Below are 18296 nucleotides of genomic sequence, written 5' to 3'. Positions count from 1 at the left end.
TTCAAAATGTGTCATTCATTAATTTTGAATGCTTCCTTCACATTTTCTGTATGATTAGCTAAAATTTTTAAAGAAATAAACATCAAAACTGATACAATTGTATTTATCTTACATTAGCACAAATGTATACAACTTTCAATGCAGTCTTTTTGTTTTCGGCAGACAGTTTTTCAGATAAGTTGTGTGCAGACTTGAAAAATTTAAAAAAAATGCTTACCTCCATTATTGGCCGGACCCGAGTAGATACTTGATGAGCTCATAGACCGAGGGGAGTCAGAGTTGGTGACCGAATAACAGTCCGAACTTGTGCTGTATTGATGGAAGCTTCCATCAGGATCAAAAAAGCGGTTGTCCATCATGCTGAGATTCAGTCGGCTTTCACTGCGACATTTCGCCAGTGTCCGAAAGTTGGCTGTGTAGTTGATTAACTTACGTCGATTGCTATACTGTGGTAATTCACGAAAAGGAACTGAAAAATGCAAAATGGAGTCAAGTTTGATTTCTGTTAGTTTTTATTTTAGAATTGCTGTTAGGAATTTTAGGAAATAATGGTGGTGGTTTGTTGCAGCAGTTACTTGCACATTTGATTTTCTGTTGAGACGACTGTATCATTTTCCTAGGAAAGGTATCCAACTATAGATTAAATAGAGAGGTAGATTAGACTCTCCAGTCTCGGAAAGTCTAGGAGAAAGAAAGTTCTGGCAATTCTGTAGTTCTAACACTTCTAGCAGCCATCTTGTAAAACTGTCACGAGAAAACATGGTTATCGACCTTCAATGAGGCCATGAACAAGAAAAAAAAATTATCTCCCCTGTTTATTTATCTCCCTTGTTAGTTTAATAATATGAAATTAGTTTAATTCTAATGCAGTTCGCCGATGGATTAATCTGAGACAGAACTGTATTGTCTCCTAAAAAAGACGGATGTTAACAATTAACTCGCCTGACAGACGTTGCTAGTTTAATAATAGCAAAAACTGTAATAATGTTTATTCATGTTGAAATAGATTTTAAAAATTTGATGATTTTTTAAAATTTTATTTTTATTACATTTTCACCCCAAACAAGGCACATTGCTACTTTGAAGTAGGGGGCTACTATTAGGGACACAGGCTACAGGGGTACTATGTGGGGAGTTTGGCAGCAAGACGTCGGTTCACGTTACACTTGAACTTCTGCATGTCAGTACAGTTGGGGAAGCAGGAACCTGGAAGGGAATTCCAAAGTCTAGCGGTTCTCGCGAAGAAACTCCTGGACGAGAAGGCTCTCTTACATCTAGGGATCTCTACTGTGAAGGGGGTGGGGATTTTACTGCTTGTCAGGTTTGTCGGGGGTATTTACGTAGAGGGGGTACAAGTGCTTGCAGTTCGTCGGAACATTCACCGTTAAAGTACTTGTAGAACAGGCAGAGGGATGCTACATTGCATCGATGGGACAGAGGCTGAAGCTTGGATGACAGTTCAGGACCTATTAGGTTGGTGACTCTCTTTTGAATCTTGTCTAGGAGTGAGAGACTAGTAGCAGATGCACCGGCCCAAATATGACAACAATACTCCATACATGGGCGAATTATGGCCTTATAGAGGTACAGGATACTTTCGGGCGTTATTTATTAATTCAAACAAATAAGTAATTTTAATAACAAAATTTCGTACAAAATTTTGTTTTTTTTATTATTTTGAGTAATTTAACATTATTTCATATTTTTTTCTTGAATTTTGTAGAAATTCCGTTGGCTTAATGAATTGGAGGAAGGATAGTAGAAAGTGGACCTTGGGCGAGCTTATGGACCAGTACTCCATTTCATCTTTTATAACATATGTGAAAATGTAACTTTTAGGCATCCGTGCATAGAGTATTGTCACCACATTTTGAGCTGGTATGCCAAACCACCAGTGTGTGTGTGTGTGTGTGTGTGTGTGTGTGTCTCTCTCTCTTTCTCTCTCTCAGACAGGGTACTAAACAAAAATCTTTAATAGCTTCCACACTCTCTATCAAGCTCCATCCTCTGTCCCATCGCTGTAATGTTGCATCCTTGTGCCTGTTTTCAAGTACTTCTAGGGAAAGTTCTCCAACATACTTATTGTGTTTATGTCCCCTCAAACCGAAATACTCCTGACAAACTGAACAAACAGCAATTTTAAAACAAAAAAAAAAGTAAAAACATGCACTGATATTTCTTTAATAACAAAATACCACCATTTTCTTTTAGAAGACATTTCAATTTTTTAAATTTTTTTTACAAAAAAGGGCATATTGCCACTGAGACACGAGTTATTAGGATCCAGAGGGTATCATAAGTGGGGAGTTGAGGAGCGAGTTGCTTGTTCACATTACATTTAAATTTCTACATGTTGATAGTCGGAGAAACAGGGAGCAGTGAGGAAATTCCAAAGTCAGGCAGCATGAGGAAAGAACCTATTATAGTAGATAGTTTTCTGATATCTGGGGACCTCTAGAATGAAGGGGTGGGATTTTGCTGCTAGTCTGATTTGTCAGAGGTATTTACATTGGGGGGTACAAGTGCAGTAAGTTCATCAGAGTACGTGAAATAATCGTAAATAAATATATTAAAAAACAAAATTCAATTAGATATAAACAACATATGAGCTTAAAACATTTATTAAACTTGCAACCATGACAACTGAAAAACAGTGCGTCAATAAGTGATGAGAGAAAACAGGAATCACATGTAACCAGACATGAGGCCAAGGAATCGCACGAGAATAGAGACGTTTATTCCAACACACGCTATGGTGAATTCATTCTTACTTTTATCCTCTATTACTAAAAACGGTAAATTTTTAGATTAGGTCCACCTCCACAATTTTCTTTTAAATGACGACTTTTAAAAGTTTTCAACTATGCTGAATACGGAAATCACATTGAAATTTTGCAGAAATAAATAGTTAGCGAGATATAAGAAGTTGTATTATGCATTGTATTCTTTGGCGGCCATCTTTTCTACACGCGCGCCATAAACAAATCTATGCACGTAACAAAGATGGCCGCCAAAGAATACAATACATAAAACAACCTTTTATATCTCGCTAACTACTTATTTCTGCAAAATTTCAATGTGATCTCTGTATTCAGCATAGTCAAAAACCTTTAAAAGTTGTCATTTAAAAGAAAATTGTGAAGGTAGACCTAATCTAAAAAAATACCCTAAAAACCACGAAAATTAGAAGTTATATAGAATGGCGTATGTATTCTTGCTTTAAGAGTTTTAGCAACACAAATGATTGCGTTTCTTGTCAACACATGTGGCCACAATTTTATGAGTTGTTTTCTTTGGTGCACATAAGAAAAAATGAAAAAGGAATCAGCATCATCATCATATTCAGTTTAATGTTCATGACGACGTCCAAGTGGCCAATGACATCTATGTGTGCCAAGTTTGAGTTCAGTTCATTCCACAAAAACACTTTCATTTAGGAATGTTGGCAACCTTCATGTGATTCCTTCCATAAGTACCCAATATCTTTCTAGAAAGAATTCTAACAAGAAAGATATGGGAGGAACGAATGCCACCAATAATCATCTGAATCATACTAATAAGTAAATGATGGTCAGCAACAAAAGTCAACTGCAACACTATATGTTTATAATATATATTTATAATATTGCAACCAAAATATTTGACATGATGTTCACATATAATTGTAAGAAATTTAAAATGTGATTTGGAAGCCTTTAAAACGTCAATTCGAAAATAATTTCTTGTTCTGTAATCGATGAGTAGAAGTTGGGGTTATTGATAGAGATGGGATGATAATTTTGAAAAGTAAAAAGAAGTTTCTTACCAATCTCTGCAGAACTGTGGCCTTTAATAATCTCTGCGAGCTCCAAGTTGCCAGCAATAATTGCTGCCTCATACGGAGTCTGGTTGTTTAGGTTAACAATTACTTTGTTTGCCCCACGAAATAACAAAACTCGTGCGCAAGATTCCTTTGCAAAGAAAATAACAGAAAATTAGAAACACAAGATAAAAAAATAATTTCATTTGATTTTGAAAAAAAAAAAAATCTTAACACCAAACTGTAGTTCACTAAGAAAATCGCATATTTTAAAATAAGCTATAAAAACAAAAGTCGTTGTCTGTTTAGTATAGAATGTGAAACTAAAGGTTTGATTTAATCCATACTTGGTATGCAAGTAGGTTATGTAAAGTTAATGTAGGTCAGTTAAACACTTATAAAAGAATAAATCCACATTTTCTCAAGGAAATAAATTTTAAAATGAAACTTTTTATAAAATACAAAAAAAAAACAAACAAACTGGAAAACCGTGTGCAATCAGAATTATGTGAAGTTTTCATATGCATTAGACACTATAACTTAGTTATGACATTTATAAATGTTTCATGCAATCAGATCTGGTCACAATTGGTACCAAGCTCCAACTGATGGATATATATATATATATATATATATATATATATATATATATATATTACAATGGAAAATGCGAGCATGAAAAGTAATACGGTTAAGCTTAAACATGGAAAAGTAAAGGATTAGTTGTTAAAACTGGAAAAGAAAAGGAGAAAATATTCTAGTAAAAAATATAATTTATAATTTAAAATATTGCAACATTAAGAATTGATTATATAATGGTATAAATTGAATTAAAAATAAAATTCTTAATGCTGCAATATTTTAAGTTATAAATTCATTATATTTTTACTAGAATATCTTGTCCTTTTCTTTTCCATGTTTAAGCTTAACCATATTACTTTTCATGTGCGCATTTTTCTATTGTAATCCATGATTTTTCCAGGCTTCCAATAAATTCACTTGTTCTTTGTTTAATTACAGTCTTATTTTTTTTGCCCCCATAACATACACATATGTAATAACAATGTACAGCACTCGTCTGCTTTCATTCTCTCTGTTCCATTTGTTACTTCTGTTTTCGCAAGAGCAGAGAATTAATAGAAACACTAGTTGCTGAAACAATACGGTTGTTATAGAAACCAGTCAGAAAAAACATCGCTCACCTCCTTACGTTTTTTTTTTTACGATTTTGAACAAGAGTAAATTGATAACTTTTGTTTTACTGAACGAAAATTAGAAAATTTTTCCAATATAGCTGATAAGGTGATCTATAAACTGTAATAATTGTTTGAAATTTGGTCAAAAAATGAGTGAGCGGTGAAGCTTTAAAGCAGTTCTAAACGACTAAAACTGCTACTTAATCATATATTCAAACACTATCGTGTTTGAATGATATAGACATATGTAGTTTTTGTTGTTGATTTTTTAAACGATATTAAGGTTAACGTCTCCCCCTCGGAGATCCGGTGTTTTTCTTAGATAGTTGCCCATTTTTTTATTTGGACGTATTTTTTTAAATTTATTTTATTTATTTATTTATTATTTTTAAAAACAGTAATCTATGGACACGCATGTTTCGGAGTCCTATTCCCCTTCAGCGTAGCTTGACTGTTGTTAGGATTCGAAGCCCGGACCTTATGTATTTCAGTCCAGTGCCCTAACCCTTTATGCTATGATGCGATAGACAATTGAAGAGAAGTAGGACTCCGAAACACAAGTGTCCATAGATTACAGTTTTTAAAAATAATAAATATATATATTTATATATATACTTCAGAATAATGTTATTTAACAATCAGCTGGTACGGAAGCCTGTGATTATAAGATTTACAAGATATTACTGGCAGTAATATTCTTTAAGTATTATCCCATCTAAATAAGAATTGCTCGATATACAAGATAGAGCAAATAAATTAATTGTAGTGATTCAATGAATTTCAAAACAACATTTTTGAAGTGAAATTTTTGAGTTTCATATCAAAGATTTTTATTATTCTAAGCAAGACAAAGAATACTTTAGGAAATTTTATCTCCTTAACCTATAGGGTTTCCATGTCTACCATCTCTTCAAAGGAGAAAATATTAGCAAATATTTATAAGGTGTGTACCCTATTTGCTAAAGTCAGTGAGACATGGGAAGTCAAAGTCAAGATAACTGATTAATCAGAAGTCATATAGTAATGGAATTTGAAGAAAAGGATATGAAAGTTTTAGATCCAAAATGCGTTGTAAAATCCATGGTGATTGTTCTTTAAAGCAGTGAGGTAATAATATCCAAGCTGTATATTGGGTAATCCGCATAGCTGAGTATAAATCCGGGTCGGGCATATTCCTGGAAAAATATTTCCAGGAATATGCCCGACCCGGATTTATATTAAAATCCACCTTTCAGTGTATGTATATATATATATATATATATATACACACTGAAAGGTGGATTAAACCAACTTGACTTTTGTGTCTATTTTTCTTTTTCATACCTGCATCATTAATATTATATGCTTGCTTATCATTTTTAATTTCATTCTTTTTATTTTTTTGTTAATCTTTCCTAGGCATGGTCCCAGATAGTAACTCCTTACGTCCAAGTGGCAACATGCCTTGTTGAGTAAAAATAAAAAATTTATATGACGTTTCTGAATTTTTGAGATGATGATTGGTTATCCATATTATTTGTATTCATCAGACTAGTGTTCTCATCTTGAGGAATCAGCTTTGCCACAACTATCAAGCAAATTCCATACTTAGATATGATAGCTTCAATAAAGGAGGCAGTCTTGAATAAATCCAAAGCCCAAGGAGATTTTTTTTTTTTTTTTTTTTTTTTTTACACAGTAATCACCACTTATCAAGGCCCGGAAGCCACTCAGGGATAAGGGTTATTGCAAGTACATTACGGTAGTGTGGAGATTTGATGAAGTGTTTACTTAAGGGGACGATTCATTAGGAATTTGTTAACGTTGGACTTTAACACATCCAAGTTGTAGACCAGTGGGAAGCAGGCAGACGGAACAGAGTTCCACAGGGGTGCAGTTCTAAGAAAGAAGCTTTGTTCATGGAATCCGCGTTTTGATTTAGGCACAGATATAGAGTGGGGGAAATTTTTCACAGTGGATTCAGCTACACAGGTGTTTTTCGTGAAAGATTGGCGAGGGGGGACCAGAGATTTTTTTTTTTTTTTTTTTTTTTTTTACACAGTGATCACCACTTATCAAGGCCCGGAAGCCACTCAGGGATAAGGGTTATTGCAAGTACATCACGTTAGTGAGGAGATTTTATGAAGTGTTTAATTAGGGGGGGACGGTTCATGAGGAATTTGTTAACATTAGACTTGAAGACATCCAAGTTGTAGTCCGGAGGGAAGCAGGCAGACGGAACAGAGTTCCACAGGCGTGCAGTTCTAAGAAAGAAGCTTTGCTCATGAAATCCGCGTTTTGATTTAGGCACAGATATAGAGTGGGGGAAATTTTTCACAGTGGATTCAGCTAGACGGGTGATTTTCGTGAAAGTTTGGCGAGGGGGGACCAGGGATTGGAGTTCAGACGAGCACCTGCCATGAAAATAACGATAAAACAAGGATAGGCTCGCAACGTCTCTTCTGTGGGAGAGGGGTTGCAGGGTAGAGAAAAGGGCATCCCCCACTAAGCCACGAAGTCTATTTTGTACTCTGTCAAGGCATGATAGGCTGTTTTTGGCAGCTCCTGCCCAGATATGGCAACAGTATTCCATCCTTCGCCGTACTTGGCTTTTATATAGATAGAGAATTGAATCAGTAGTGAGATATCTTCTGGAGCGGTAGAAGGATCCCACCATCTTTCCTGCGACCTTGGCAACAGACTTGATGTACGTGTTCCATTTCAGATCAGGAGTAAAGGTCAAACCCAGAAGCTTGTCAAAACACGGGGCCTCACCCAGACGAGAGCCATCCATCATAATTGATGCCAGCTGGGGATCAGAGCGTTGATGATGTAAGGATAGGAGTTTAGTTTTAGATGCATTAAAGGTAACTAGCCACATCTTCCCCCACTGAACCACGCGCTCGAGATCAGAGGAGAGAGAATCCGAGAGAACTTCGTCATTTACAGCCTTTGATGTGTTGCCGTAGATGGTCGTGTCATCAGCATAGATGTCAACGAATGATTTAAGTATGTGTTTAGGGAGGTCATTGATGTAGATCAGGAAGAGAGTTGGGCCGAGGATTGACCCCTGAGGGACTCCAGCATTTATATTGCAGGCCTCCGATTTTTGTCCATCTACCACTACTCTTATGCACCTATCGGAGAGAAATGATTTAATGATTGAGAAAACATTTCCAGTTATACCGTAGCTGGAAATCTTGTGAAGTAGACCCTTATGCCATACTTTGTCAAAGGCCTTTGATATGTCAAGAGCAATTGCCCTAGAAAGGAAGCCTTTGTCAAGAGATTCACTAATCCTGTGGGATATAACCGTCAGCACATCTGCGGTAGATCTTGCAGAGCGGAAACCATATTGTGTGTCACTAAGAAGGTTGTTTCTGCTGAGGTGGTTGACTATTTCTCTATTTAATATTGATTCCAGTAACTTACTCATAACACAGAGAAGACTTATTGGTCTGTATTGAGAGGGAGATGACTTATCACCTGAATTCTTAAATACAGGGCAAACTGATGAGGTCTTCCAGGGGGTCGGAAAGCACTTCTCCTTAAGGCAGCGCTTAAATAGTTTCGTAAGTATGGGAGCAAGTTCTGGTTGAAGCTTTTTTAACACTATAATTGGGATGCCATCAGGGCCAGTTGCTTTACTGGAATCTAGGTTTTTTATTAGCTTGGCGACCTCATGCACGGATATTTGTATATTACCTAGCTTGTTCTGTGTTATAGGCGGAAATATGGGGAGTTGATGGCCTTCGTCGCATAGGGTAGAATTAGCTGCAAAGTTCTTTGCAAATAGTTTGGCCTTGTCTGACGCTGACGAGATAACCTCTGGTCCATTGATAATGGTTGGGATAGAATGCACACTTCTGTTCAGGATCCTATTTGTTATTTGCCAAAACTGGTGGGAACCAAGCCGCTGATCAGCTACCTTGGATTTAACAGACTGGGCATATAGCTCTCTTGCATTTTTTTTTACTCTTTTACAGTGGTTGCTGGCAGTCCTGAAAGCAGCTTTAGTCTCAGTGCATCTATTACGTTGGTAGTTATGGAAAAAGTGATTTCTGTGCGCGATAGCAGCAGCACATTCTGGGGAGAACCATGGCTGGCTGTTAGGTTTTTGTTGGAATTCTTTTGATGGTATGAATCGGTCTATGCCTACAATTAACCATTCGGTCAGATCTGATACTATAGAGGACACTTCCTTTTTAAACATGGAGTGCAGAGGTAAATCAGATATGAATGTACGGAAGCTATCCCAGTCAGCCATAGAGTATCGGTATACAGTACGGTGGAGGGGTACGTCTGATGGCTTCTTACATTTTGTTTTTATCTTAACTGATACGACGGAGTGGTCGGAGGATCCTAAAGGAGAATGAACGGTACATGAACATAGCTCAGGGGAAGTTGAAAGAAAAAGGTCTAAGAGGCTTGCATATTGATTGGGTGTATCGGGCACACGGGTGGGTTCGCGAACAATCTGAGTGAGGTCATAAGCAATGGCAAAATCATGACAAAACCTCCCCTCATCATCTGTCTTATTTGAATGGGTCAGCCATTCCACGTTATGGACGTTGAAGTCACCACAGATGTGGATGTTCGCCGAGGGATGTGAAGACAGTATGTGGTCTATTTTCTCAGATATGCTCTTAAAGATAGTAACTCCGCTGTTGTGGGGCCTATAGAGGGCAAATATAAATGCAGTGGTGTTAGCAAGTGCAACCCTGAAGCACATATAGGGTAAATTAGGATCTTCTCTAGAGATATCCCTGCCACATGGGAAGCCATCCTTAATGTAGGCACATATTCCATGCCCATGGCGATCTTGGGAGTCAGATTTAGCTGTTAAATTGGAGTATCCATTAATTATGAACTCATCTAGGGAAGTGGTCGGCCCTATTCCAGTTCCTATTGGAGTTCAGACGAGCACCTGCCATGGAAATAACGATAAAACAAGGATAGGCTCGCAACGTCTCTTCTGTGGGAGAGAGGTTGCAGGGTAGAGAAAAGGGCATCCACCACTAAGCCATGAAGTCTATTTTGTACTCTGTCAAGGCAGGATAGGCTGTTTTTAGCAGCTCCTGCCCAGATATGGCAACAGTATTCCATCCTTGGACGTACTTGGCTTTTATATAGATGAAGTAAATTGGAAAGGGAGATAAGATGTTGGTTTATGTTACATTTAAACTTCTGCATATCAGTACAGCCAGGGAAGCAGGTAGCAGGGAGGGAATTCCAAGGTCTAACTGCTTGAGGGAAGAAACTATTAGAGTAGAAAGCTTTCTGGCATTTAGGGACCGCAACAGTGAAGGGGTGAGATTTTGTTGCTAAGCAGGTCTGTTGGGGATATGTACGTTGTTTAATAAGCTTCTCTTAGTTTTCCCCCGGCACCAAAGCCAATAAAATCTAGGCTATTGTTTAGATAGCTTGTTCCATTGACAGAGGTATGTCTCTGGTCATGTGAAGTTCTAGGAGGTCTACTCTCTCAGGTTTTGCTTTCTCACTCTTTGAGAAGAGTTTAGTTTATAGCTAATTGCCTCAGGCCTAAGGAATGCAGACAGCTGCTCAGGCATTTTTTGTTCTTTCTCTAGGGCGCTGACAATTTAAATCCCACTTTCCAACCTCTATCACATCATCGCATTATAGGTGAGAGATGAATGATCTTTTTTGAGAGCTAAAATAAATTCTAGACGAGGGCAGAGTTTCCTGTGTTCATTTTCCCTCGTTTCATCAACTCTGGCTATGAATTGTAGTGGCCAATCTCAGACATGATTATATCCACACCTAATCTGTTCTAATTTGGAGAGAGCCTTTTCCACATAAACAAAGAAGACGTCTCCCTTTTCTCTTCCATATGACATCACAGTCACAAGTTGGTGCCCCCAACCCCTGTCTTTCAAACCTAACAATGTTGTTATCTCAAGTTAAAAGATTTGAACCTATAATAACCTGTTCCACTGAAACACTTTTATCAAACCCACATCTCACCTTGTGTCTAATCTTCTTGAGAGGAAGCAAATAAAATATATTATGTTTCCGATTTTTGAGATAAGGATTGATTATCCGTATTAGTTTGGATTCTATTCTTTGAACTACTGTTCTCATCTTGAGTGTTAGCTTCAGAACATTTCAGACAATATAACCTCTGACCTTCAGGTGTATCTCGTCAAACTCGAGAATCTGCATGAATTCCAACATTCAACAAGAAGCACCTGAAGAGAGTTGAAACGTTGTGGAAATAACATTCGAAATGATAATCCAAATAATTGGTTTCATTAAGTACAGGTATAAAATGATAAAATGATATAAATGATAAAAATAAATGAAAAAAGACCAACCTGGTTAGTGACTGCACAGACGTGTAAAGGCGTATTCCCACTGGCATTCTGTACATCCATATCAGCCCCATAATAAATCAAATGTTCAAGGGCTTGTACTTTACCACCACGACAAGCCTGATAAGAAATATACAAATATCATTGTTTTATTTGCTTTTATAATAGGTCGCTTCATTAGGTAAAGACACTCATTTTTATGCTTATCACAAATGGAGTTTGGTTTTCAGCCTTTAATTGATTTTTTGTATAGCGTTCTCTGCATATATATATATATATTTTTTTTTTATTTATTATTTTTATATCAGTGAGGATCAAAACACTTGCACGCTTGTATAGTATTAACTATACCTAGCTCTATATATGTATTGAGCACTGTTGAAATAAATACTGAAAAATTTACGCATAAAATTATATCTTTGTATATTAATTTATGTGATTAAATGAAGTAATCATATATATATCGTTTATTTTTACCTCATTACTTTGGGTTTTTTTTTGTTTTTTTTTTCAAAGTGGTCACCACTTATCAAGGCCCGGAAGCCACTCAGGGATAAGGGTTATTGCAAGTACATTACGGTAGTGTGGAGATTTGATGAAGTTTTTACTTAAGGGGGCGGTTAATTAGGAATTTGTTAACGTTGGACTTGAACACATCCAAGTTGTAGTCAGATGGGAAGCAGGCAGACGGAACAGAGTTCCACAGGCGTGCAGTTCTAAGAAAGAAGCTTTGTTCATGGAATCCACGTTTTGATTTAGGCACAGATTTTTTTAAATCACAGTAGTTTTATAAGAAATGTAAATTTAAAAATGTCCACATGAACAGAATATTTGGGTAGAGTGTACAGGTCATGTAATGGCTATTGATGTAGACGATGGTTATTTGTCTTGCACAAAGTTTGGTAAAAATGTCTTTGGAATCTTATTCTTCAGAACATTTTGACAAAAACAATTAAAAACCATCAATAACAATATTAAGCAAAATAATAATAACTAAAATACTTCTCAAGTTAAATTTTCAATATCGTCAACAATATATCTATATATAAAGGAGAAAGTTTGTGTAGCTGTTATATAAATCGATATGTTAATTAAAAACTCCAATTAGTTTCAATAAAGGGGTAATTTTTTAAGGGAATTTAACGATAAGCCTGATAAGAAATGTACAAATTGTTTTATTCATTTATTATTTATCTTATTATATTTTTTAAAATCACAGCAGTTTTATAAAAAAAAGTAAATTTTAAAATGTCCACGTGAACAGATTATTTGGGTTGAATGACTATCAACGTGGATGATGGCTATTAACTAAAAAAAAAAGTCACACAACATTTTGGTATAAATGTTGCAGGAACATCATTCATTGATCAAAATATTTTTATGAAAACAAAATAAAAAAAAAAACAATACAAAAATATATAAAATAAAATTTTAAAAAAGTAAGTAGCTAAATCAGACACTTGTTCAGGCGATTCTTCTCTATGGCTGTGAGTCCTGACCAATGAGAGATGTGGATCTCAAGAGGTTGCTAGTGTTTGACTTTTACTGCCTCTGCAGAATTCTGTGGGTCCACTGGCACCATTTTATCTCCAATATACAAATCAGGATGCGATGCTGGATCACCTCTCTCAAACAAGCTCTTTTAAAAAAGGAGACTTTGCTGGTTTATTTATACTGCATGCCACAACCTAGGAGAGTTCATCCACAAAACAGCTCCAAAACTACTCCAAGATTGGCAAAGATATCCGGGAGGCCAGCTGAAAAAATGGTTACATACTATCAAAACTAACATCGGCCTTCTAAGTCTACGGTGTTCACGGTTGGTCCTAGGACTGGCTGCCAATCATTATCTGCAGACAGTCGTACATGGTCAGTGTTCATCTAGGATACTGTGTCCTACGAGCGAAGTTGGTTCAATCTAACCTGGGTGAATGTCATTTCAAGTAAAGTCCAGTAGCTAAAATACTTCTCAGATTAAATTTTCAATATAGTCAACAATATCTCTCTATATATATCAAACGTTTGTGTGATTGCTATATAAATCGATATGTTAATAGAAAACTCAAATTAGTTTCAATAAATATTCAAGTTTTAAGAGAATTTAACGATAACATTCAAACTTTTCTCAGATTTCATTTGGAGTCACTCAGGTCCAATTATCGATTTCAATTATTGCTTACCTGAAAAGCAATTGAAAGAAAAATATGTAATAGTAGATAACATACTTTTAGTTTCAACTATTTCGTTTCTCATGGAATTATTTTTCGTGCTGTATTTCTAAGCATTTTTAATCACTTTCTGATTTCTTACTCATGAACACTTCACGGCCGCCATTTTGAAAATTTATTTGTTCTTATTTAACTAATACAAAGCTACTTCCTTCCTTTTCAAAATGTTTCAGTGGAGAGAAGTTATTTCAGAATAATTCTGGGAGGTGACGGTATCAAGTGATTAACGACATTGACTGATGAACTAGGTGTCCCGAGTTCAAATCCAGTCCATTCCACAAAAATCATTTTCACTTAGGATGGTGGCAACTTTCTCGTGGTCCCCCTCGTAAGTGCCCGTTGTCTTTCCACCAAGAATTCTGACTAGAAAAATATCAGGGAAATCAATGCCAACAATACATTCTTCGGATTCATACGATATGATGACGATAATCCTCAATTTTATTATACAGACTTTTTTTTTTTTTTTGACCATCACCATCTCTTAAAACTGAGTTTTCTTTCATAAGGCAGATGAAATGTTCCTGTTTTTCATTTAACCGAACAAAGTTAGGGTTAGATTGGAGGATATTTTAGCAATAACAACATACATAATATTATCTACAAATTTGTTTGAGGGGAGGAGGAGGGTATAAATAATAACATGCACAAAATAGTGACCGAAACAATATAAATTAAAGAAAGGCAACTCTTGCTAAAAGATTATGAGTTATTCCCCATTTACTGTATTTGTTGAGTATCAACATGTTTTGCTCAATGCGAAACTAAAATAAAATTAACATTTATTTTTTAAAGTTTCAATTAAAATAGATTAACAGATTTCTGATGTATTTAAAAGTAATAATCCGAGACTATTCCATTTTCTTAGTCTAAATAAAAATGCATATAATTTTTTTTTCTGAAAATTTTCTCGATCTGCGGAACATTTCTCTTAGTTTCAGTTGGTAAATTTTGTATAATGATGTACAGCCGATTGATTTTTTGTCAACCATCACTCGGCTACATAATTATACAAAAGTTACCAACTAAAAGAAATGCTCGGCAGATCGAGAAACTCAACAAAAGAAGAAAACTGTCGTATTTAATAACGACTTGCTAGCAATGCACACACACACACACACACACACATACACACACACACACACACACACACATATATATATATATACATATATATAAGTAAATTCTTGGTACAGCAAAATGGAAGGAGAAATTTCAGAGGAAACATAATTTAATTTAAATCAAAAAGATCAAAGAAACAAAAAAACGGGCAGGTGGAATTGTTAAAATTTCCTTATGGCCTTATCGTCTGACCCTCTAAGAGGAAACGTCAGAATGATAAATTAAAAGCTAAGAATCGAATGAGGAAAGAGGGAAATTGGTTTCAGTTGGAAAACCAGTGAGAGAAAAAAAATATATATATAATTCTCACTGATCAGGTGGTTTTAAATCAGTAAATATTTCCAACTGATGTTTCAAAATCTTTTGTCTACACAGGCTAGGTCGAGAGTTATTAATGACTAACGCCTCAATGATATTGAGATGATAGTTCGACCTAGCACTGTATAAAACAGAAAACCACCCATCGGAATATTGGTCAGAACACCTATTTATACTAATCAGGTGATTACCGATGGCGGACTCATGAGCTTGGGAGTGCCCGGATGTTCTCGAAACCTGGTGTAATCGAATATCCCGAGGGATGTGTTGGGATATTCTCATTTCCAATCTTTGGGATGTCTTGCCAACGTAGTCAGCTCCACACTGACAAACAAATTTATAAACAACAGAATTCTTTTGAATGGTTGGCAAAACATCTTTACGAAAAGAAGAGAAAAAGGTTCGAGTTGTGTAAACTACTCTAAGCATAGTAGCTGGAAAACAACGTTGAGTAACAGAAGAAATCCTTTCAACAATATGAAGGCCATCAGGACCTAACCATGGTAATTTTAAATAAATAGGACAACGTGATGGACCAATACGTTTAACACTATTAAATGTAGCACTTTTACGTTCAATAGTAGTTTTTATTATATTTATGGGATATCCATTGCTGAGAAAAATATTTGTGATTTCACCAAGTTCCGCATCAAGACGGTTTGGTGAACAAATCATGAGTGCACGATGTGTAAGAGCGCTAATGAGGTTTATTTTTCTAGACTGAGGGGCAAAGGAAAACCAATTGAGATAGAGCCCTGTAAATGTAGGTTTTCTGTATACAGAGGTCTCAAACGTAGAACCAACTTTAGAAACACGAACATCGAGGAATATATATATTATATGATACTCCCGTCGATTTCGATGTGTCAGGTCCGCCACAACAACTAAGTTGCTCGGAAATCCACGAAATTGACGGAAGTATCACCATATATATATATATATATATATATATATATATATATGAAGGCTTTGTGCAGAACGAACCACACTTTCCGGTACAACTGCTAATTTCAGTCAGTGCAATGGCTGCCACAAGACGGAGCAGAGAGTGGATCTCAGGTTTTATGTTAAAATGTTCCTTCTCTTAGACTTATGTCTTAATGAAGACTAAAAGCATATCTCTCCTAGTAGATTATACGCGCCTCCAGATACCAACCTGGAAATTTCTATGTCCTGGTGTGGTACATACAGCACTTAGCATTCACAAATAGTCACCCATGTAGTATTGGCCAGGCTCATCGTTACTTAACTTTGGTCATCTGGCGAGAGAACCGGTGTTTCAACATGATTATATATACATATATATATGTGTGTGTGTGTGTGTGTGTGTGTGTGTGTGTGTGTGTGTGTGTGTGTGTGTATATGAGATGGTAAAAAAGTCCTATTTTGATTTTCATCTCAAAGTTGTTTTACATTTTTTTTTCCTTATTTTTCAAGTTGTGTAGAGATTCTTTTCACACCAATACGGATTCAAGTGAACGTTATGCTATGCAGCAGCAGATAAAAATCATACAAGCGTATTTTACTACAAAAATCAGTTCTTTTAGCACAGCAGCAATACACGAAAGATTTTGGTAGGAATAATGTATATGATAGAAGGATAACTCAGTTTAGTGACCAAATTTTGAGAGAGGAATTGCCCACAGTGGTCAATATCGTTCAGTCATAATTCCTGACAATATTCAGATTTCATGGAAACACCTTAAGGAATTCCCTATAAAATCAACAGGCCGTCTCTTAACAAGAAATGGCATTTTGAAAACCTCAGTTTTGAGAATCCCCATGATGACCTTAATCTCTTTTCTTACAAAATTTAAATCTTGAAGAGGCAAACCGACCACAAAGCAAAGCGAGAAGTATTCCGTAAAAGTTCAGTCAAAAGATTGAATATAAAGCTGACTTGTTGGATTTGATTTTCTTTAGTGACAAGGCTCATTGTCATTTGAGTGGACTATAACCAATATACAGAATATATGCTTCTGGGCTCAGGCTCAGACCCATAAACATACCCACTGCCCTCACAACCAACATAAAGTGACTGTATGGTGTGCTACTGGACGAAATGGCATTATTGGACTAAATTTCGTTTTAGGATGAGAATAACAATCAGGTGACGGTGGACACATATTGTTACATTGCATTCATTCCTGAACTGATAAAGTTTTATTTTAATAAGATTTGAAAGATTCAATCTTCCATCATTCAACTATTATTTGGTGAAAGTCTTTTCAAAATATCTCTTTGAGAAAAAATTGAGATAAAAAAGAAAAGAGAATGCTATGTTTTGGGCCATCCTGTATATATTTTTGCAATTTCAGTTTCTAACTATTCTTCTTTGGATAATTACAATTGAACCAGATCATCATATATCTGAAGAATTTACAAAAATAATAATCTGGGGTTAGGTAAACCTTTTCAGGCAATATGGAAATAAAATGAAACATCATCATATGTTCAGAACAGAGATTTTCCAAGTTTACACATTGAATAATTCTGTAAAATTAAAGTATGAATATCAATATTTAAAGGACAGTCCTAACCAGATGAAAAAGCTCAATATTTGAGATAGAGCATTGGTATGAGAAATTAAATTAAAACTTCGTAAATTCAAATTTACAACAAATTTATTATTCAACAAGGAATACAAGTTGAAAACTTTAACATTTTCTTTACTCCATGGAGTTTCAAAGAATGGCTCTTATCCTTACAAGAAAGTAGTTAGCAAAATGATATTCATAGACAGGCTATAAATTTTGCTGGTTAGCATATAAATTGAAAACTACAAATTATGAAATAAATAATATTTATATGAAAGTTTTATAATAATGCATTACATTATAAATAAACAGGAATAAGTGAAATTTTTAAGTTTTTAACTCGTATTCCTTGTCAATTCTAATTTGCAGGGTTTAAATTCAATTTCTTATATAACATTCTTTTTTTAAATAAAATGTAAGGAATAAAATTGATACAGAACAAAGAGCTAGACCTGATATCCGGACGATTTTGTTTTTTTAAGGGAAGTGTTGCCTGATCAACAGTGTTGGGGAACCATGAGATTAGATACTATTTTGTTTTAAAACACTTCTTCATGGTAAAAAAAAAATTATGATCTTTACAAAAATATTAAACTAACACAAATTCTTGGAAGTGATTACAAGAAATGGATTGATTTACAAAGAAAGGAATTTTTGGTGCTTATGCAGAGAAGGTGCTGTGATATTTTTATAGTATTTTCCAGTTAAATTTAAGTTTTACAGTATCTTTCATTTATTAAATTGTTAGGTGAGAGTACAAAATAGTCACAAAATACCTCCACCTC

The 18296-nt window shown here is 35.4% G+C and overlaps 1 protein-coding gene across 10 annotated transcripts in view; it reads right to left on the bottom strand.

The window, feature by feature from the left end:
* LOC145288065 (uncharacterized) overlaps nt 1-18296 on the bottom strand; it is a 612213-nt gene that overhangs the window by 234396 nt on the left and 359521 nt on the right. For all 10 annotated transcript variants that reach the window (XM_080136116.1, XM_080136110.1, XM_080136114.1 and 7 more), the window contains 3 exons: nt 11310-11426; nt 3806-3950; nt 218-469 (listed from right to left, as the gene is read on the bottom strand). In XM_080136116.1, coding sequence (XP_079992242.1) covers nt 218-469; nt 3806-3950; nt 11310-11426 — 514 coding nt within the window. The remainder of the gene's footprint in view (nt 1-217; nt 470-3805; nt 3951-11309; nt 11427-18296) is intronic.

Source organism: Euprymna scolopes, chromosome 11 (assembly GCF_053919585.1).
Source record: "Euprymna scolopes isolate OS-2025 chromosome 11, ASM5391958v1, whole genome shotgun sequence".
Taxonomy (NCBI): domain Eukaryota; kingdom Metazoa; phylum Mollusca; class Cephalopoda; order Sepiida; family Sepiolidae; genus Euprymna; species Euprymna scolopes.
Note: the sequence above shows the minus strand (reverse complement) of the source record. Positions and strands in the feature narration are given on the sequence as shown.